Here is a 23,542-nt window from a genome sequence, read left to right as displayed (position 1 = left end):
AGCTCATTTGGGGGGCAGTTTCCAAAGAAGAGGGGTTCAGGCAGCATTTGGGGACCAAAGAGGTGCTCGAGGCTCCGAACTGGAACTCTGTTGGACAGTTGATTCTTTGCACACGTATGAGCTAAGGTCCAGCTGGAGGTGGGTGTAAGTGTGGCCAGGGTAGCACACGGTCGAGGCCAACCTGTCCGCATACTCCGCACACACACCCTGAGGCCCTGCTGGTGGGAGAACACGTTTTAGGCAGGGGCAGGACCCAGTAAAGCCTCTCTCCAAATATCCAATCAAGTTATTTACAGAAAGCAGTTAACGATTGGGTTAATATATAAATGTTCTTTGTAGTCTAGTATATTACTTTCCCCCAGCTAACTTATTTTCTTTGTTTTTATCCACATGGGTATTATTTCTGCAGGACTTACTGGCCAGACTTGGATGGGAAAATCAGAGAAGCCTTAGTTTTGCGAAGCGTTAAAGTCCGACTCCTGATAAGCTTCTGGAAGGAAACGGACCCCCTTACGTTTAACTTTATTTCATCTCTTAAGGCTATTTGCACTGAAATAGCCAACTGCAGTTTGAAAGTTGTAAGTATGACATTGGCTTACGTATTATTAAATAAAAAGGGCTGATTCCCTCTGCACATCTGTGAAAGCTATGAGCGTTTGCACTCATGTGAACTGCCAAGTAAGAACCAGGATAACAGTCTCTGATAGTGAAAAAGCACTTCAGAAGTAGGATAAGTAATGTTTCAAGACAAACACTCTCGAGAAAAGGAGCCTGGATCCCACATTTCCTGCTGCCTCCTGGCCCTGCCCTGTTTTTATACACTGCCCGTGGTGTCCTCTCCACTTTGTTGGGTCTGCCTCGTTCTGCTGCCTGCCATTCCAGTTCCTAAGGCCATGACCTCAGTGAGGTCACATGCACCTGCACAGCCTCCCCCAGCCCCAACGTGCCCCTGGCTTAGCTCCTGCCCTTGTTCCAGCCCCCGGGGGCCACATGCTAATCCATATCCGCCTACTCTGAGCGGGGCAAGATTGGGAATTGGTATTACTTTCAGTGTGGTAACTCCCTAGCTCATGTTTGACTTTCCTTGGGTCCTTACCTGTGACTTCCTCTTCCTCACCTCAGGGCCTTTGTACATGCTGTTCCCTCTGCCCATAACACTCTTCTCCTCCATGCTTTATCTGACTAATGCCCTCTAGTCCTTTAGGGCTTACATTTTCCAGCCTCCACTGCAGTCATTCAGCAAAAGTACCCTGAGAGGGGTGCCTGGGTGGCTCACTCAGTTAAACATCTTATTAATGATTTTGGCCCGGGGCATGATCTCACAGTTTGCGGGTTCAAGTCCTGCATCAGGCTCTGTGCTGATGGTGAGGAGTTCCCTTGGGATTCTCTATCCCTCTCTCTCTGCCCCTCCCCTGCTTACTCTCTCTCTTTCCTTCAAAATAAATAAATAAACATTAAAAATATATACCCCAAGATCCTACTTTCTGCCAGGCACCCTTCTAGGTGATGGGTCTGTGCTCCATGCAGCATTTAAGGACCCAAGATGACAGGGGCACCACCATCCACTCTGACACATACCTTCCAAGATAGTCCTGAGCCTCAACATCCCAAGGTCGATCAGAAGGAGAGAGAGACTGGAGGGCTTCCCAGGAGACATTTATGGGTTAGACCTGGAGGTGGTGAACATCCCTTTAGCCTTCATTCTGCTGCTCAGAAGTCACTCACCTGTCCACATTCAGTGGCAGAGACAGCTTATGAGTGTGGCTTTGCACAGCTCAAAGTTCAGGACCTCCTAGTGATGTGCAGGACTGGACAGCAAATCTGGATATGGCATTTCATAGTTCAATAAACAGAAACTAAAAACAAAACAACAGTCTCCTACGAGACCCAAGACCCAGGTTGAAGTTGCCTCCTCCCCACATAACAGGAACAGGAGAAGGACAGTAAAAACTCCCATTCAGGAGAGGACACTCAGCAGTCACTGGTCCAAGTGATCGTAAAATCCTTCTGGGCAGGTACAGTGAAGTCCTCCTGTGCCAGCTCCCAAGGTTGTTTTCAGCGTGAACAGTTAAAGGAGGTTTTGGTTCTAGCTCATGGTTTCTCTGGCAATGCAATTTTCTCAGAAACATAATAGGCTTCTGATTTGTTTGCTTCTAGTCATTTCCAAGTACCAGTAGCCACAACCAAAGATTTTGTTGTACATAATTCCCAAACTTCACTAATCATGCTTCCTTTCCCATATACCTCTGCCTCAGCCTTCCTCTTCCTCTCCCCTCCCCCCTTCTGTCTCTTCCTATTAACGGTGGCTTCATTCAGGTCATCAGACTTGGGTGGGAAGATTATACCAATTATGATTACTTCAGTTATCTGATCTTTGCTGCAGAAATGAGTCTCTTTTTTTTTTTTTTTTTTTTTTTTTTTTTGAGAGAGAGAGAGAGAGTGAGCATGATGGGGGGTTGGAGCACAGAGAGAGGGAGACAGAATTGAAGCAGGCTCCAGGCTCTGAGCTGTCAGCACAGAGCCTGATGCAGGGCTTGAACTCACAGACCGTGAGATCATGACCTAAGCTGAAGTCAGAGGTTTAACCGACTGAGCTACCTGTGTGTCCCCGTAAATGAGTCTTAACTCAACCACTTAAAGCATTCTTCAAATTTCTTTTCTACTATTGGGCTCCCAGCACAGTTTTTCCAGCCCTTTGAAATACCATATTTCTAGCGTAGCTGTTCCCTTCCATATGTGCTTGCGAGCCAGCAAATCCATCTCTGAGCTCATTTATCTCCTCTACTAACTTCCTAAAAGCACTAGTAATGACCCATATACACTGTTAACAATTTGTTTTCCCATCCGTTGCCCTGTAGCCAAAGGTTTGGGGGTGCTTAGTCTTCCTTCTAAATCAGTGCAGGTTACGGTCTTACCAAGTATTTTTCCACTGCATTAACATGGGTCTCCATTATTTCCATCCTGCAATACCAATTTCCTTACTGCCTGCTGCCCATGGGATAAACCATTGCCCCATCTTTTATTAAGTTTTTATTGCTGCCGTTATGGCAGCATCTCACGTCACATTGCCTGGATGTAGTGAGTGCTTAATATTTTTTTAAACAAATGAAGGAATTGGTTATATTCATGAGTATAGACATTTAGACAGGCGCTGCATTAAATACTTTGTATGTACTATTTAATCTTCATAACCACACTATGAAGTGGGAAATTTTCCCATTGTACACACATTGAGAGTGAAGCCTGAAGAAATTAAATAATTTCTCTCCAGGACACTAGTTAATAGTGGAGAGAGATTCAAATACAAGTCTTTCTAACTCCAGAGACTGGGCTCTTAAACCTCATACTGTATGGTCAGCAAGTAGAACAAATAATTGAAGTTATAAAGATTTTTTTGTCTTTCCTACCTATATTAAAAACATCATATTTATATCTGCTTGAAGACCTGAGAGGCTACTCATCTGACTGATGTATCTCTGAGGATCAACAAAAATATCAGATAAGATGTTTTTTAACTCAATCATGCCATTAAATATTTTTAAAAGTTGAAACTATCAACAATTTAAAGACATAAAATTCCAGAATTTACTATAAATTTCAAAAAAAAAGCATGCTTCCCACATATATTTTGTTTTAATCTTCCTAACATTCTGGTAATATTGATAAAATAGAAATTTTTATTTCCATTTTACTGGTTTTTATAAACTGAGGTAGCCATGCACATGTCTGAGTTCACAAATAAGTATTAGAAGTAGAAACAGGTCTATGAAACCTACAGCTAACATCATACTCAATGATGAAAAGTTTTCCTTTAAGATCAGAGACAAGACAAGGGTTCCCATTTTTACCACTCCCATTCAACATAGTACTGGAAGTCCTAGCCAGAGCAATCAGGCAAGAAAAAGAAATAAAAAGGATCAGAATTGAAAAGGAAGAAGCAAAATTGTCAGTTTGCAGACAACATGACTTTATATATAGAAAATCTTAAAGACTCAGCCAAAAGAAAAAAAATGTTATATTTAATCAATGAATTCTGCAAAGTTACAGAAATACAAAATTAACACACAAAAATCAGTAGTGTTTCTATACACTAACAATGAAATTTCTGAAAGGGAAATAAAGAAATGGATCCCATATACACTAGTATTAAAAACAATAAAATACTTAGGAATAAATTTAACTAAGGAGGTGAATAATCTCTACACTGAAAACTCTAAGGTATTTATGAAATAAATCAAAGACAACACAAAACAATGGAAAGATATTAGAAAAAGTAATATTGTTAAAATGTCAATACAACCGAAATCTATCTATAGATTCAATGCAATACTATCAAGACTCCAATGGCATCCTTTAGATGTAGAAAGTAGAAAAAACACTGAAAAATTTATATGAAACTGCAAAAGAACCTGAATAGCCAAAGAAATCTTGAGAAAGAAGAACAAAGAAGGAATTATAACATTTTCTGATTTCAGGCTATACTATAATAAGCTATGGTCATCAAATATGGTACTGGCATAAAAACAGACAAATAGACCAGTGGAATAGAATCAAGAGACCAGAAATAAACCCAAGCATACACAGCCAAGGGAGCCAAGAATACTCAATGGAGAAAAGACAACCTTGTCAATATATGGTACTGAGATAACTGGATATTCACATGTAAAAGAATAAAACTGGACCCATATCATACACCACTCATAAAAAGTAACACAAAACGGATTAAATACATAAATGTAAGACCTGAAACCATGAAATTACTAGAATAAAACACAGAAACAAAGCTTCTTGACATGGATTAGGGTAATAATTTTTTGGATAGGACCTCTACAGTACAAGCAACAAAATCAAAAATAAATATAAGCAAATGGGATTACATCAAACTAAAAAGCTTCTGCCAAGAAAAGAAACCATCAACAATGTGAAAAAACAACTTATGGAAGGGGGGGGAAATATTGGCACACCACATATCTGATAAGGGGTTAATAGCCAAAATACATCAAGAACTCATATGACTCGATAGCAAATAACCCAATTTAAAGATGGGCAAAGGAGCTGAATAGACATTTCTCCAAAGAAGATAGACAGAAGGCCAACAGGTACATGAAAAGATGCTCAACATTACCAGTCATTAGGGAAATGCAAATTAAAACCACTATTAGATACCACAGCATGCCTTTTAGAATGGCCATCACCAAAAAGACAAGAGGTAACAAATGCTGGTGAGTATGTGGAGAAAAGGGAATTCATGGTAGGAATTTAAATTGGTATAGCTACCATGGAAAACAGTATGAAACATCCTTTACAAATTAAAAATAGAACTATCATGTGATTTAGTAATTCTACTTATGGAAGTATATCCCAAAGAAACCAAAACACTAACTCAAAAGTGTATCTGCATCTTCATGTTCATAGCAGCAATATTCACAGTAGCCAAGACGCAGAAACAACCTATGTGCCCGTTAGTGGATGAATGGATAAAGAAGTTGTGGTATATATATACAATGGGATATTATTCAGCCATAAAAATGAGGAAATACTACCATTTGTGACAACATAGATGGGCGTTGAAGGCATTATTCTAAGTGAAATAAGTCAGGCAAAGAAGGACAAATACTGTATGATACCAATTGTATGTGGAATCTAAAATTAAAACACACACACACAAAGTCATAGAAAAAGAGATCAGACTTGTGGTAACCAGAGGTGGGGGGGGAGGGTGAGAGGCGGGGGAATTGAAGCAAGGTGGTCAAAGGGTACAAACTTCCAGTTACAAGATAAGTACTAGGGATATAATGTACAACGTGATGACTTCTGCTAATGCTGCTGTAGGATACGTAGGAAAGTTGTCAAGGAAATCAATCCAAAGCGTCCTCATCACAAAGAGAAAAAAAAAATTTCTTCATTCTTTTCTTTTCTTTTCTTTTCTTTTCTTTTCTTTTCTTTTCTTTTCTTTTCTTTGTATTGTATCTGTATGATACAATGTATGAGAAGATGGCTGTTAGCTGCACCTATTGCAATCATCATTCACAATATATGTAAATCAAAACATCATGCTGTACAACTAAAATTTATGCAGTGATAGACGTCAATTACTTCTCGATAAAATGGAAATAACAACAGGTCTGTGATTACTACTGTAGGTCTATTTTCCGTGCCAGGTTTGCAAATGAGTGTGATAACCAGGAGTTGCATCAGGGCACCAACTTTAGTTTGGAATCAGATATCAGGGATTATAGGAAACACTGGATGGACCCAGGAAGCCAGGCAGAGAACCAGGAGAATAGAGTCAGTTTGTGTTCAGTACCTTTCCATGGACAAGAGAATGCTGGGGATTGTTTCATCTGCAGGGATAGCATTTTCCAGATAACTGAAGTGGCATGTGAGGCTGCATGGCAGTGAATAGGTTCACCATCGTATTCCCAGGGCCTAGCATGATGCTGGCACAAAGCATTCAAAGCATATATGTGGAATGCATGGATGGATGGATGGATGGATGGATGAAATAAAAAAGGGAGCCTTAGGAAGGCTCTATGGGAACCACTGAGTGGAGGGAACACAGCCCATGTCCAAGACATGGTGGATGTGGAGTCATTTTTGCCATTTTCTCAAACGGGGGATGTGCTTGGAGAGGGGTGAAGAATCTTTTGGGGGAAGTCATTTACTCAGAGTACAGTATGCTTGCACTTAGAGGGGTACCATAATCAGACTTACCAGATATCACAGTGTTTTAAAATATAACTTTAATTATGATTGAGGTGTGACAACATCAATGGATCAGAAGACAACAGCCATTGCAAAAATAGTTTGTTTTATCCATAGATCTCAAGAGAAGGGGGCATAAGGCAGGAGTGAGGGGAAATATGGGCAAGGGCCTTTGTTTGGTTTACGTGGTGGTGGAACAAGCAAGCAGGGTAAGCCAATTTAGGATCGGCAAGTTTGAATAATTTCAGTGGGCCCTTGGGCCTAGGAGCTGTCCCTGATTTCCTGGTACCTGACCCTGGGGTGATTAGAGCAGACGGATAGTGACCCAGAGTGTGAGAGCCCATAAAGGAGGTGGTTCTGGGTATGGTCCCTGGACTGTTTGGTTTACATATGAGAAGTGTGCTCACAGGCAAGTTGTTTGCTATCTCTAGGAATTAGCCAGCCCTCAGAAGGGCAATCCCTCCAGGCTCAGCAGGACCCAAATGTCAAAGCATCTGAATACAGAAAATAAGAAGATATGACTAATACAAGCAGAAGCAGAGGGGAAAATGTCTGGGGCCCATCACACATGGTGCATTTGCTCCTATCTCTTCTCTAAGCCATTGTCAGTTGAAATCTCCATCATGAAATTAGTGCTCTCATTTAAGACTTGCAAGAAATTACAAGGAAAGTAGAATCCATTATTTTATTCTCTACTTAGCTCCGTCTTTGCAAACACTCATGGTCTCATTACTTGAATGAACCAAACATTAATAGTTCACCATTGGACGTTTCATGAAACAGAGACTCTGGTCCTCATGGAAGCCAGGCCCTGCACTTCTAAGCATCAAGATAAGCCTGGGTGGGAATGAAGCCTGCGGCCCCTACATCTAGAACACAGATGGGTGAGAGCTTTTCCAAGACAAGTGGGCATTGGAACCTTGAGTGAAGCATGTCTTCTGGAGTCTTTAAGCCCTGATAAAGCAGACAACTGCCTGGGAGTGAGGCAGGGAATCTCTCTCCTCGGAGGAGTGGGCACCCCTATCCTTGGCTTGGGGGGATTTATGTCCATGAGGGGACTCATGGGAAACAGACTGCATTCACAGAATTGCCCCTGTCAGCTAGGCTTTTATTTTTTAATAAGTTCATAAATCACTTTTGGGGTTCCTGGGTGGATCAGTCGGTTAAGTGTCTGACTCTTGATTTCGGCTTAGGTCATGATCTCACCATTCATGGGATCAAGCCCTGCATTGGACTCTACACTTACATTGTGGAATCTGCTTGGGATTCTCTCTCTCCCTGTCTCACTGCCTCTCTCTCTCTCTCTCTCTCTCTCTCTCTCTCTCTCCCTCTCTCTCTCTCTCTCAATAAATAAACTTTGAAAAACATTTAAAAAGTAAATCACTTTTGAAAAGTCTTTGCTGTCACCTACAGCATATTAGGTGTTTAGTAGTATGTCAGTGAATACAGTATGATTTCTGCTGCCACTTTAGTCTCCCAGATAAAGCTGTCTCCCTCTTTTGGGCATCTTCAGCTTTCTAGAGCAAATGGGTTATCCGTAGAGCCTCAAGCAGTGATGACATCCCAAACTTAAATTAGGATATATATTTTGTTCTTTTTTACATCCATTGTGATTCCACAATAATATTTTCCTCAAAAGGAGGCAGTAGAGTGTGTGGACATGTGTTGTGATAGAATGTCTGAGCAGGGTGACTGCTTTTACTGAATGACAGGTGGGTAACACAGGACCTCACAGATATATAACTATGACATAAGAGCATTCACAGGTAATCAAGTCCATGGGAAGAGTCCACAAAACGTGGCTATATGTGAGCCCTCCAAATGACACAGATTTTGCAGGAGACAGGAACTGGGAAGAAAGGGAACTGATGCAGCATTACCTATCATCATGGTAATGTGGCCCCAGGTAACACTGTCCTCTGTGATGTGCAAGTGACAGTTCTTGGGGAGTAGATTTTGGCCTGTGCACCATTGATCTCAAGGAATCTGCAGAAAATCAGAATAGAATTTTCAAGGGCTGCAGGGGACCTTGGTGATCCTCCAGTTTATCACTCCTTTCTCACCCTTGGGCAAAGGGGAAGACCAATCCTCATTGTTTCCCCAAGCCAAACTTGAACACTTACAGTTTTCGTTTTGTTCCGTTTAGTTCAGTTTAGTTTAGTTACTTTGATAGAGTGAGAGGGGCAGAGAGAGGGAGAGAGAGAGAATCCCAAGCAGGCTCCACACTGACAGTTGCAGAGCCCGATGCGAGGTTCAAACTCACAAACTGTGAGATCATGACCTGAGCCGAAACCAAGAGTCAGGTGCTTAACGGACTGAGCCACCCAGGAGCCCCAGACAGTTACAGGTTTCAAACTAAATGATGTCTCCATTTCTAGGTAGCATCTCATTTTTCTCTCTGCCTCTTTCCTTCAAACACGCATGATCCCACAGCCGTAAGACATTCAATCCAGGAAGATTCCACACACAGTGCTGAAAATGCTCAGCCTTTTCTGGCGTGGAGGAGATCTGAGACCTCACCTTTGATGGTGTGTATTCTGTGAGCTCTGTCACAGTTCAGTCCTCATCTAAGCAGCTACCAGTTCCAGCAGATTCCAGAGGCACCAGCCCGCCTACCCCCACTGTCAGCCCCCACATCCCGGGCCTCAGGTGCTTTTCGGGTCACATTAAAGTTGAAATTCAGGATTCCTGGGTTGAAATGATTTTTTTTTTTGACTTGCTTATTAAAAGAGCTTGTAGACCTAGGTGTTTAGATGGAAAATATTTGTTCCTTTGGCAAAAATCTGTTTTGACCTTTGCAAATCCCCAGCTTAATCAGCTAGTCATTGCCACGAGCCTACTGCTTCTTATAATGTATGCAACACAGAGGAATATTCATTCAGTTCATCGGTGTGCATGACAGAAAGTGCCCTGAGGCCGACCTCAGATGCTGCTGCACCCTGATGAATATGACAATGAGAATTAAACCAACGTCTGGCCCTCGCCCTGGTGAAAGAATGAATTTTGTGTTCATTTTGCAGCTTCAAAGCGTTCATTATAGACCTAGTTGAGCACGCTAATTTTCTCTCTTGTCGCCCATATAGGCTTGAGAACAAAAATAGCTTCCTCTATATGAAGAAACAAGATTGTGGCTTTAATAACCCAGTATGAGGTCTGCTGCGGCTGTTTGGATAAGACACGCTCTTGTGCTCTTGCACAAAGCCAAAAATGTTGTCTATTCACCTGCTTTACGAATGGGTTTATTTTTGTGTCTTACAGAAGTTTTTTGATCTGGAGAGAGAGAATGTTTGTGCTACAAAAGAACAAAAAGATCACGCCTTTCCTAAGTTAAATCGCAACAAGTACATGGTGACAGACGGCGCAGCTTACATCGGTAGGTGTCAGCCTCCTCAGGGGACAGTGCGGGTCAGTGGCGGTCCGACTGTGCTTTTCCGTACCCCATGGGGCCCTGGAGGAAACAGGAGGGTGAGGGCCAAGAGCTCTTGAACTGAACATCTCCTCTAGGGCTTGGTTCAAGCACAAGCACACCACAGAAGATGTTTTTTTGTAAGTGTTTTCGGAAGTTCTTTGGTCTCCTTGCCTCATTTGATAGGTGAGGAGGCAAATGGCTCATCAAAAGTGAGTCCTGGTGGTCGGATGAGCACCCACCTACCACAGCCAACCTGTCGTGAGTTACAGCAGCAGACGTGGTGGCCGCTCAGTGCCAAATGAGCACTTCTTGGGCAGCAGTCCCACCTCTGCCACTTTATAAATGTCTAACCCTGGAGAATTTACTTAAGCTGTCTACACCTCAGTTTTCTCATCTGTAAAATGGGGCTAATAATAGTTTCTACCTCATTCCGTGAAATTTAAGTGGAATGGATATCTGCAAAGCGCCTTGCACATTTAAAACCGCTGGCACACAGATAATACCTGATTCGTGTATTTTTTATTTTTATTTATAAAATGTTTATTTATTTATTTTGAGAGAGAGAGGATGAGAGCACGAGCAGGGGAGGGGTAGAGAGAGGGAGAGAGAGAGAATCCCAAGCAGGCTCTGTGCTGTCAGTGCACCTCCTCACGTGCACAGGGCTTGACCCCACGAACTGTGAGAACTGAGCTGAAATCAAGAGTTGGACGCTTAACCGACTAAACCCCCCAGGCACCCTAGTTTTTATTTGTAAGGTAATTTCACAACCCAGATGCAGAAATCATACCTCCTGGTGGAATTGTTTACTCGTGTGTCGGATCTGTTCTCCTTTCCTACAGTGTGGGTGAGTCCAGGGTAACCCCTTAATTGGTACCATCAACTGCAGAGTGGAAATTATTATCTATAAAAGAAGGTACATAAATCACAAAACAGCAGCGTGGCTATTACTGTAAAGATGAAGTGGCAGTCTCCAAATAGAAAAGAAAAACGTGTGTGGAATGAAAGAATATGGAATATGGGTGTTCCCCCATTCACTGAGTGAGTGGAATATGCCCTTTGTGCTTTGTAAACCACTTTATCTCATTTGCTTTTTTTTTTTTTTTAGTGTTTATTTATTTTTGGAACAAGCAGGGGAGGGGCAGAGAAAGGGGGGAACAGGAGGATCTGAAGCGGGCTCAGCTATCAGCACAGAGCCCAGCACGGGGCTCCAACTCACCAACTGTGAGATCCTGACCTGAGCCAAGGTCAGATGCTTAACCAACTGAGCCACTCAGGCGCCCCTATCTCATTTGCTGATAGGGAGGGTGGCCTTTATCACCTACAGTTTAGAAATGAGGACCGTAAGACAGGAATTGACTTAAACATGCAGATGTGAAGAAGAGCGAGTTCTAGGATCCACGGCACCCAGAGCCCCACCCCCACCCTGGAACCAGAGGAAGACACTGCCATCAGCCACCGGACAGTTAGTTACTCCATCCTGCCTTCTAGAAAGGTGTTCTTTTTCCATTTCGAATAGTCATGTGTCCACATTAGGAGAAGAGAGGATTGGAATTTTTTTAAATGTCTATTATTCAAGCTGTTTTAGGATATGAGAATGTTACTTTATTCATGCTGTCCCTCTCAGTGGCTTAAGATGTAATAGTTTGGATTTTCTCATGTTCATCAGCTTACGGAGAGTAGAATGAATCAGCTTCTTTTTAAGCAAGTGACAAAAACGAACTCAAAATCATTTCATCAAAACTGGGAATTTCAGGCTCAATAATTGGAAAATACAGGGATGGATCAGGTTTCAGGCACAGTTGGATTAGGAACTCAGATCTGGATATTTTACCTGTGGGGTTTACTTAAAGTGCCATGTGTACTTGGAGCAGTTATGTGGCACCTGTGTCCTAAAGTTCTTTTAATGAATTAAATGTTTTGGAGTCACAAAAACTTCTGTTTGAATTCAAGCACTGGCACTGGAAGCTGGAAGATGATGGAAAGTCACGTGATCTCTCTGAGCCTCTGTGTGCCTCTGTTTTCTTATCTATAAAATAGGAATAATAGCATCTACCCTTTGGTGGTGATAGAAGGATTAAATGAGATAATATATGAAAACCTCCAAACACTGTCTCGCATCTGTCTAAATCCTTAGTAAATATGGATTTCTGGCTCTCTCTTCTTCTTCCCATAGAATACATTTTTGTTTGTTTGTTTGAGAGAGAGAGTGTGCATGCAAGCAGGGGAGAGGGGCAAAGGGAGAGGAAGAGAGAGGGCCTTAAGAGGAAGAGAGAATCCTCAACACAGGGCTCCATCCCATGAACTGCGAGATCAGGACCTAAGCCAAAGCTCAAGATGCTCAACCTACTGAGCCACCCAGGTAACTTCCTCCATATATTACATTTTTAAAGTAGACTTTCATTATTTAGAGCAGTTAGGTTCACAGCAAAATCGAGCAGAAAATACAGAACTCTCACATCCTTCTGCCCCCCACAACACATACACACAGCCTGCCCCATTATCAACATCCCCCACCAAAGTGGTACATTTGTTTATAACATACATGATACGTCGGACCTACATTAACACATCAGCATCACCCAACGTCCATTGTTGACATTAGGGTTCTCCCTTGATGCCATTCATCCTATGGGTCCTGACAAATGTGTAATATATAGAGTAGCTTCACTGTCCCAAGAATTCTCTGTGCTCCACCTACTCATCCTTCCCTCCCCATAACTCCTGACAACCACTGATCTTTTTACAGTCTTCAGAGTTTCAGCTTCTCCAAAATGTCATGTAGTCAAAATCATAGTAGGTAGCCTTTTCAGATTGGCTTCTTCTACTTAGTAACATGCATTTAAGCTTCCTCTGTAATTTTTTTAAGTTTATTTATTTATTTTTAGAGAGAGAAAGCTTGAGTCAGGCAGGGGCAGAACGAGGGAGAGAGAGAGAGAGAGAGAGAGAATCCCAGGTAGGCTCCCCACTGTCAGTACGGAGCCCCACGTGGGGCTGGAACCCACGAACCATGAGATCACGAGCTGAGCCGAAGTCAGACACTTAACTGACAGAGCCACCCAGGTGCCCCAAACTTCCTCTGTATCTTTTAATGGCTCGATAGCTTATTTTTTTTAGCACTGAATAGTATTCCATTGTCTGGATCTGCCACAGTTCTTTTATCCACTCACCTACCCATTCACCTTCAGGACATCTTGGCTGCTTCCAGGTTTTGGCAATTATGAATAAAGCTGCTATAAACATCCACACGTAGGTTTTGTGTGGACATGTGTTCAACCCTGTTGGGTAATACCAAGGAGCGTGATTGCAGGATTGTATGGTAAGATTATGTTTAGTGTTGCGAGAAACTGCCTGTCTCCCCAGGTGGCTCTGCCATTTTGAGTTCCCGGCAGCGGTGAGCTTTCCGGTCTCCCAAAGTGGCGCTACAGTTGTCAGTTCCCAGCAGCGGTGAGCGAGAGTTCCTATTGGTCCACATTCTTACCAGCGTTTCGTGTTGTCCAAGTTCCAGATGTGGGCCCTTCTGATACGTGTGTAGTGTAGCTAATGATTGCTTTTAGTTTGCATTTCCTTCATAATATGATGTAGAGCATCTCTTTATATGCTTACCTTGTCATCTGAGTATCTTCTTTGATGAGGTCGTTGGCCCATTTTTTAATCATATTTTTCATTTTCTTTCTTATTTCTTATTTCATTTTCTTTCTTTTTTCATTTTCTTCTTTTTCTTACTTCTTCATTTTCTTATTTTTCATTTTCTTTCTTATGAGAACCTGTATTACGAGTTCTTTGTATAATTATAACAATCTTTTGTCAGATGCATCTTTTGCAAATATTTTCTCCCACCCTGTGCGTTATCCCTTCATTCTCTTGACAGTGTCTTTCACGGAGTAAACTTCCTAACTTGAAATGCAGTTCAGCTTATCAATGATTTCTTTCCTGGATCGTGCCTTCAGTGTCGCATCTAAAAACTCACCACTGAACCCAAATTCATCTAGATTTTCTTATTTGTTATCTTCCAGGAGTTTCATAATTTTGCATCTCACATTTAGGTCTGTGACCCATTTTGAGTTAACTTTTGTGAAAGGGTCAGTGTCTAGAATTCACTTTCCGCACGCCCATGTCCAGTTATTCTGGCAAACATTTCTATTTGTTGAAAAGGCTACTTTTGCTCCCTTGATTGCCTTTGCTCCTCTCTCACGATCAGCTGACTTATTTACGTGGGTCTATTTCTGGAGCCCTATTATAATTCAATTTTAAATGAGTTCATTTTACACACAGCAGTTGAGCAAAACATTAATTCCCTAGAGCAAAGCATAGTTATTGTATAAAAATATTTAAAGAGCATCCGGAGAGAAAATTCATTGATAATTTAAATAATGATCAGCATGTTCTGGAAATCTCTTAAGTCGTCACTCAGACACCTGCTGAGAATGCAAAATTAAGAAAAACCCACACTAATCCTTGCATGGAATTATAGCTCATTAAATCTTTGCAGGACTTTCAGAAGATTCCCCAAATGGTGTCCTCTCTCTAACCTTGAATTCTGTAGACTGTATTTGAGTCTAGTTTGGCAAATTTGTCCAGAAGTTGGTCTGAATTGTTTGAGGGCTGATGGAGTGGTATGTTAGGTGAAGGCACTCAGAAATCTTGTTGAAGGCCCATACACCTTCCCAGTGAGCTTGTCTAAACGCTTATCTATACCCTCGTCTATACCTGGGGATGACACTACAGTTCTCCTGCATTCTGGAAGCAGAAATGGCAGTCTCAGGCCTGGGTGCAACAGTGTCCCAGAAAATATTGGAGCACATCCATGATTCTGAAGTTTAGCCAAACCATGAGGAAGTGAAAGGTGGGAAATGGTCACACTGGTGGAGGACGTCCTCTGTAGACCTTGGGAAAGCTGCCTCAGGCTGCAGTTCCTGAGAAGAACCTCAGTAAAGCTTTGGAGGATCAAAGGTGCAGGATCTTGGCTCCATCACTGTGCTGAAGGGAAAAGCTGAATCTCACAGAATAAGCCTCCAAAATCTTGTCACTTCTCCCCCACCTTGTCTTCCCCTCTCCTCACATTTCCACGTCTGTGCTCTTCAGAGAGCATGGTCCACAAATGAGTGGAGTTCAGTGTGGTCCAAGGCTCCAGCTGAGCAGCTGATGCTGAAGTCCCCAGGGAAAATGCACAGTTGGCCTTTAGGCTTGGAGGTGACATGGAACAGAAGTTAAGGGTGGGCTGTGGGGTCAGAGCTGACTTTGAAACTCGGCTCTGGTATTTTTTTCACTCCTGTCTCGGTCAAATTACCTAACCTTTCTGCGCCTTAATTTCCTCGTCAGTACAATGGATTTTGTATTATCACCTCATAGGATTGCAGTGAATATTGAAGGAGATAATGTATTGATGTAATGAATTCACTTCCTGGTGCTCAGCTGTAGGCACGAGACTTTAGGGTCTTATCCACAAGTCCTTCCGTTGATGGAATGGATAGAAGGCACTGCCTGCCAGCCGGCTCCAAAATAACTCTTAACCTGCAGCAGCTACTAATCCCCAGTCTAAGAAGTCCAAGCCTGTATTTAGCTGGCGCTGAGCATTGGCACAGAGCCTCTGAGCGTGGCCATGTGTCTGAGAGCACGTGGTCAGAAACACACCACTGGCAAAGAGACTCCCACTCAGTATTGTGAACCATTCGGCAGACAGTTCACTAATTTATAACAGTAAAAATTCATCCACAGTTATGTCTATCATGAAGCTATCAATAGTGTCGGTGTGGTGTTTGGGGGTATGGCAGGGAGACAGTATGAGATGGAGGACAGAGATAGAAAAGAGAAGGAAGAGTTCTTTCTCTATGCTGATAATATTTGATTTAGGGACCTGGTATTAGGCCCTGAGGAATAAACTCATGAGAGACAGGGAAACAGCCTCCTCTGGTGCCATATGGAAAAAGTGTGGGGACTCCAGAGAGCAGCAGGGGGCCCACAGGATGAGCGTTGTGAAGGAACACCTATCAGCTCTCTGTGGATGTTTCTTCCCCCACAGATGGCTGCCAGGCCAGCCTTGGGTCAAGGATGCCTACTGTCTTATTCAGCAAATATCCCTGCAGCTGTGGCTGAAGAGCTGCTGAGGGACTGGAGATCAAGCTCTACACTTAAAAAGCCTTCAGTTTTCTTTATGAAAACAGCTCTGGACCAAAGAGGAGCACAGATTTGGGAGCTTAGACCAGACTCAGGCTGGTGGTAATTTCTGAAATCATTTTGTCAGTCTTGATGCAGCTAAATCTTCGTTAGTGAGGACACTGCTTCATTTATTGTATTATACATTGTGGAGATCTGGGTCCATCACTGATTAGCCATGTGACAGGAAAATCTGTTCACCTCTTTGAGCCTCAGGCTTCTCATCTGTGGAGTAGGCGTAAATCCTACCAACCCTGTGAGATAATGGACATAAATGCCAAGCCTAGCACTTTGCTCATATTAGGCACTTAATAAAGGAGAGCTCTTCTCCCTCTCTAAGGCCCCTATATCGTGACTTTATCCCTAACTCTTCCACCTCATGCTCCAAGATCCTGATCATATTTTTGTCCACATCCCTTTGGGGGTGTGGCTTTCTAATTTCCAAAGCAATGAGTTTCTGTACATCCGTCAATTGCCATTTGTGTAGTAAAGAATTTAACCTTACCCTCAATAAAATGTTTTCCTGACTCATCCAGCCAGAGTTAGAAATTCTTTTTCTCTTACCCTTGTGGCATTGTATACCTACATCTCTTTATATTATAATCATTGTGTTTCCTTCCTGGACCCCTTGAAGTCAGGGACTGTCATATTCTGGTTTATATCATGGTCCCTAAGAAATGGTCAGAAGAAATAACATGGCCCCATGTACCTGGTAGACATTGGACACTCAGTAAATGTGCATTTATTGGTACTGTTCTCCTGCTAGAACCCTCTCCCCGATGGATGGCAAGACAGGAGATTCATATGGCACTCTGGGGTCGTCTTGTCTTTTATCTACTCTCGCCTAGAAGATGAACTACATGTGAGTGACGTAGATACAATTAGTCCCTTCTTGGACAGATTCCAACCTTACTACCTGCTATGGGCTGAACCGTGTCCTCCCCAAATCCATATGTTGGAAGTCCCAGTACCTCAGCATATGACCTTATTTGGAGACAGGATCTCTACAGAGGTAATAATCAAGTTAGAATGGGGTCATCGGAATGGGCCCTGATCTGATTTGACTGGTGCCCTCATAGACAAGGGACATTTGGACACAGAGACAGACATGCACAGAGGGAAGAGAATGTGAAGACACACAGGGGAGAAACTGGCCATGTAGAAGCCCAGAGGAGCAGCCTGGAACAGATTCTCTGTCCAGGCCCTCAGAAGGAACCAGCCCTGTCAACACATTGGTTTTGGACTTTTAGCCTCCAGAACTATTAGGCAACAAATTGCTGTCATGTAAGCCACCAAATCTGTGGAACTTTGTTACAGCAGACCTAGCAAACTAATCCACCAAGTATCACCAGACAGTCGTGCTGGGAAGCCTACCGTCATCACAACTGCCTCCATGCCTGGGCCAAGGAGCCAGATCCTGGACCCAGGAAATGATTTACAGCCCAGGCAAGGAGGGCTTTGTGTATCCAGATAGGAACGGGTTCTCCTTCTCTGCCTTCAGCTTTTTCTTCAATATGCAAGCTTCTGGGCACTGTAATTAGAATCCCTCATTTGTACATGTGGATTAGATGTCGTCTCTTTGAGAAGGTAGTAATTGTTCACAGGCTTTTTAAGTGTATTCCTATATATTTTCAATATTGCTGTATTTAGTGTGTCTTGTGAATGTCAATAAGAAATAACATTTACAAAAAAAAAAAACCAGCAGATTCCTTGTTTTGAGTTTCAAGTTGAGCAAAGCTGAAGAAAATGCCAAAATAATATGCAAATATTAATATGCCATATGTAAGGCCTCTTGGAGGTTTTTTTTTTTTTTGAGCTGTCAACACAATTCAGTCTCCTTGTCATTATTTTTTTTTAATAGAGTCTGTTGTGTGTTTCATTAAATGCGGAATGTTCCCCAGTGATCTTAACGCCGTGCCACTGTCTCCTTTGTTTGTTCGCAGGCAATTTTGACTGGGTAGGGAACGATTTTACCCAGAACGCTGGCACGGGCCTCGTTATCAACCAGGCAGATGTGAGGAACAACAGGAGCATCATTAAGCAGCTTAAGGATGTGTTTGAGCGGGACTGGTACTCGCCCTACGCCAGGACCTTGCAGCCGACCAAACAGCCTAACTGTTCCAGCCTGTTCAGACTCAAACCCGCCTCAAACAAAAGTGCCACGTATGGTGCCAGCACCAAGGACCCCGCCAGCGTATAATGTGAAGGGACTGCCGGGACAGCTCGTGTTTCCTATTTCTATATAAAGGACTTGAGGAGAGAAAAACAATTTAATATGTCTTTTTTTAGGGAAAAAAGCACACTCACAAAGAAATATTCTCCGAACGCCATGTAATATCTTATCTAACAATATCTTAGCGGCGTGTACACTAAGTGTAGGATTTTTTGTACCTGTGACTCCTGACAGAGAATGTCCTTTCAGCTTGGAAGTTAGTTTTTACGTTTGCATACAGATTTTAAGACTTTGATGCCTCTTCCTTCCTAGTTTTAGAACTTTTTCTGCTGCCCTACCTGTTCCATTCTTACGAAGCTTAGCATGAGGTAAACGCTTTCACACCCTTCTTAGCGAGGTGAGTGAGGCTTTCACCCCAGCCGAGAGACCGATCGAGCCAAGTATTCGCTCTGTAAACCGTCTCCAAGACCTGTACAGTCGTCTGAGCATGAACAGCTGACATCTCATGCCAGCCTCAGCGCTCTTGAAAAGCACCCTTTCGCCTCCTTGTTCATCTTCTTCTGATACCACTCCATTTATTTTGTATCATTTTCTCCTTGCAGAAAATGTTCTTATTAGCGGCGCCCCTGTCTTCGCCTCGATGTGAGTTCCGAGTCTGACGGCATCTTTTGGAAATGTAGGGATTCCTCAGAGGGGATACCTAATGGAGATGGCAGTCTTTAATTTTCACCTTTCAACCACATTTCCCCCTGAAATTGGTAGTTTAAAACCACAGCCAGCAATATGTATCTTTTCTCTCAAGCTCAGAAAAATTATGTAGCTGCCTGCTAATATCCAGCAAGCTATTAAGTCTGCATTATGAGAATAAAAGTAGTTTTTCACATTTTTGTTTAGCTTCTGGTATTATAAAGGAAAGATCTCTATGCATCTGTGGACTTTAATTTCTTCAGAATCATTCATTATGCTGTTAAGGGTATGCCAGCAAAGCTTTATAGAGCTATTTAATATACCAAATGCTTTTCAGAGAAATGCAATTTAAATACTGTGCTTAACATATTTTACTAAGAAACAAAAATATTGGATTATTGTTCTAGAATGTCGTTGTGTGTTGCTGTTTTATATCTATACAATATATAACCCTATATTCATGGAGACTGTTGCCACACTAGAGACAGGCATGGCCTCTTTGGAGCTCAGAGCAGGTGGCCATCAGGAAGCCAGTCTTAAGCTTGCTCCTGACTCTCTAGGACCTGGGACAGAGTCCTGCACTCCTTGGCCTCGTGTTTCTATTGGTAACGTAGGGACAGTAATACTCACCTACCTCGCGTGGATGTTGTCACGGTAGGAAATATTTATAACTTGTTTTGAAATCAAAAGAACCTATATAAATGCTAAGCATTGTGATGTATAATCTTTTTCTTGAAATAATCTTTGTGGTATCCTGATATAATCCATACCAGGTTCTCCCAGAGAACCTACAAGGGAAAACAAATCCATAGCCTCCAGCTGCAAATGTGGGTGAACACAGTAACTCAAAAACCCCGCTGGAGATTAGGATTGTCATCATCATTTTGATGGCGCATTTTGTCGGGTCACTTCGGCATAAATAACATCCACACGAAGCCAGACATTGTGCTGGGGATCGTTCTTTAGGACCGGCATATACGTGTGTTTTCAGAGCAGGGAAAAACAATCTCTATTATTTTGTGTATCCAGAGACTTGCTTTCTATTTCACCAGGTAGAGTCATGGAAGAACCTATGAATCTCATCCAGTGGGTTTGATTGGTTGTGGAAGGGCCATTGTTTGTCAGCTAGTGGTCACGTAGTTCCTTTCTTGTTGCTCCCAAGATAGGCTTTACTGGATATTTGGCCAGTCAGTGAAGAGAGCTGGGAGAGAGCGCACGATTCTTAACAAAATTTTTCACCAATAATGGCCAGGCCATAAGATTCTAAATATTGACCGTATACCCAGTCCTTATTTGAGTAGGTGGCTAGCCTGCCAATCATCTCAGTAAAATAAAGGTGGCTTTGGAAATTATTTTAAAAAGGAAGAAAAAAGAACAAGCAAAGAGTAGGCATGGAGACAAACATACCAAGTTCCATTCTGGGCAAAGAAAAGCAACCGGGGCTAGGTTTGAAAAGGGCATCCAAGGGGAGAGGTGTGGCTGCCTCCTTGTTGGTTCTCAAGTATCACCCGGAATGTGTGTCACAGCTGTGGGACAAGCGTTGGCTTGGCGTAATGGGGCCCCTATCATTGTCCCCCACTTCCACATGTGATAGGAGAGAATGGCATCCTTTATAAAATGGCCACCATTGCCATTTCCCTCTGAGCCCATCAATACAGTGGCACCAGGAACTGTGTCCCGGGACTTTGTGCCACCAGCACCAGCAGCAGCAGAGCCCTCCCTGGCCCAGCGGTCTACCCCCTCAGCCAGGTCGCCAACTTCAGGAGGCAGCACTGGCCTCCAGGCAGCCAGGAAAACAGCCCCTGAACAGAGAGTGTCATAAATTGGCCCATGTCTCCTAACAGAACATTTAATTTGGCAGAACTTTCTTTTGCATTTGGATGCTTTATCTACCCTCCTAAAAGTGGCCTTCCTCTCTTTCCGACTCTGTGTCTGTGCAAAACAGACAACTTCTTTCTATCCCACCCCCTCCCCAACACACTCTCCACTAGTTATTTCCCAAGAGAAAAAGCAAAGCATAACAAAAACACTTTAATTCGAGACAATCTGACAGATGTCCTTGCCAGAAATTCGGAGGAACCTAACCTCCAGTTTCTTTTCCTCCATAAATATTCCAGGAGTTATTTCCCAAAGGGGAAAAAGAATGCAAACACCATTCAAGACCGTAGTTTAGATTCCTGTGCCACTTACATCAACCTAGTGCCTTATTTATGCTCAAGCATTGATTTTAAACAGTGATTCACTCTGTGAGAACACTTACGCTTACCGCGTGGTCCAATAAGAACTTCTCGTGGGTCTTCCGGTCAAAAACACGTGTCAGTGTCATCAGCTTTCATGTAGCCTGCTCTCCTCCTAAGCCACCCAGTGCTGACCACCCCCAAGTCATTGACACACACCGTCAAACATCAGCACTGTTGGCCTCCTCTGTGCTGTCACTGGCCTCCAGTGCATCCGCTAACTGAATCACAGCTTATCAAACCACCGGAGAGGAAGTGGAATCTTCTGGATCATATCCATGCTCTGTGAATGCCACACTTTAAGTACCTGAAAATGACAGAAGCGAGGCACACTGAAAATGTCCCCACTTTAAAGGACCTCGTAAAGAGATGCTGGCAGACTTCCAAAGTCCCGTGGAACATAGAATGGAAACTAGTATCTAAAAGTCAAAGCAGACCCAGTAAAAGAAACAAAAGAGCTGTGAACACTGTGTGTGTGTGGAGATCTGGGCACCTTTTTCTATTCAGGCTGTATCTGTTTTATCGTTTGTCTCACTTCTCAAGTGGCTCTTGGTGAGACGGGTGTGATCACATTGTTGGTTGATCTCGCCCTTAGAAAACTGTGTCTTGTCACTGCAGTTGCTGGTTTGTTCAAAGTGCCTCGCTGAACCTGGGACTGACAGAAGCCCATTTCCCACCAGCCTGTGGCTATTTTCAAGTGACTGATTCATTCTGAGTTCTCTGTTTGTTTTTAGAAACTTCTATTGAACTAAATTCCAGGGAAAAACAAAACAAAATAAAAAGACTATAAGAATTTCTCGATAAGATCAGACCCAGGGTCCGTCTGTCTCAGGAATTCTACCCCAGAATCTGCCTTTTTTTCATATGTATAATCACTTGTGTGACTTTCTCTGTCCAGAATTCATCCCATTATCATCAACACTTAAGGGATGTAAAAAGCTGCCTTCACTTGTGATGGAACAGTTACCTTCTGCAATGAAAGAGACTTTGCTATTGGTTATTCAGACTCGGTCCCTAATGAACAGCCCCAAACATTGCGGACGAATGTTCAATTCTTTGGATTTCTGTACTTATTCTCAATGAACTGGTGCACTTTATTATAAGCCTTTTGAAGGAGAGATTCATATAATGTCCATTTGGCCTAAGGTACAGTGGATAAATGAATCCATAGTCAGCATTTTTCCATTTGCTATGATTTAGCTTTTTTTTTTCCTTTTTCTTTTTTATGCTGATAACCAAATAGCTATTCATCATTTTTACCTTATTGATTTAAACTGACAGAGGATTTTTAATAGCCCCGAAGTCAACCCCAGTTCATTGTCTGCCTTTCTCGTTTGAGAGAATTCTCATCAGTGGCTGAATTATGAAGATATTGCTTTTATGGTGACTAGATAGGTATTCTTTAGAAGCTTCTTGAAGTAGTAAAAACCAAACTTTCTTATTTTTGACCCATCAGCAAGCAGTCTGGTACTTACAGAGTTCTAAAAAAGGTCACCGACCATGTCCGCTTTCTTTGGCAATTTGCTGGAAAGAAATGGGAGACTTAGTAGGCTATTCTGCATTTTCTTCTGTTATGTTCAACTACTAAACTTCTGATTCTGTTACAAAGGATATCTTGGATTTTTAATGTTTCTTTATGTAAATAGGACAAAGTTGTACCTGGACATATCTATACTATTAACCTTGAGATCCCTAAATAAATCGGTGTGATAAAGGGCTGAATTTGGGGGCAATCATTAAAATTCTCAAGCTTTTCATATAACCAAATGCTCGATTTTTTTCATAAGTAAATATTATATGGTCTTTTCCTTCTGTGAGATGAGGCATTTATTTTTCTCCTCAGCTTCCAGACTGTACACTCTCTCCCTGTGACAGAACAGATATGTGTGGATACAAGTCTCACGTACTTCCCCACCCACCACACTCTATTCCTTCCAAGCTTCTACCCATAATCAAATACACCTGGTGTCTGCTCAACAGACCCAGACTGAATCTCAGGTCTGGAGGATTCCTTGAAAGCCATCCAAACCAACTCCTCCAAATGTACAAATTCTCTTCCTGTGTGGCCACTCAGAAGTTGAGGGCCTACTCACGCCAACACATTGGGAGTGGTTACTACAGTTCCTTTCACAAGACCCACACAGAGTGCAGTGTTACTGATTTGCTAGAGTAACTTGG

The 23,542-nt window shown here is 42.5% G+C and overlaps 1 protein-coding gene across 4 annotated transcripts in view; it reads left to right on the top strand.

Moving 5' to 3' along the window:
• Positions 1–23,171, top strand: part of PLD5 (phospholipase D family member 5) — a 423,767-nt gene extending 400,596 nt beyond the window's left edge. For 3 of the 4 annotated variants that reach the window (XM_086694252.1, XM_086694254.1, XM_086694255.1), the window contains 3 exons: positions 410–578; positions 9,964–10,078; positions 18,211–23,171. In XM_086694252.1, the coding sequence (XP_086550378.1) occupies positions 410–578; positions 9,964–10,078; positions 18,211–18,467 (541 nt within the window). In that variant the 3' untranslated portion in view covers positions 18,468–23,171. Of the gene's footprint in view, positions 1–409; positions 579–9,963; positions 10,079–17,033; positions 17,130–18,210 lie in introns of all 4 variants that reach the window. The other variant, XM_086694253.1, reaches the window with a different exon arrangement.
• The last annotated feature ends 371 nt before the right edge of the window (positions 23,172–23,542 follow it).

The sequence above is a fragment of the Puma concolor genome, chromosome E4 (genome assembly GCF_028749965.1).
Source record: "Puma concolor isolate L17-30 chromosome E4, mPumCon1.1.hap2, whole genome shotgun sequence".
NCBI lineage: Eukaryota > Metazoa > Chordata > Mammalia > Carnivora > Felidae > Puma > Puma concolor.
Note: the sequence above shows the minus strand (reverse complement) of the source record. Positions and strands in the feature narration are given on the sequence as shown.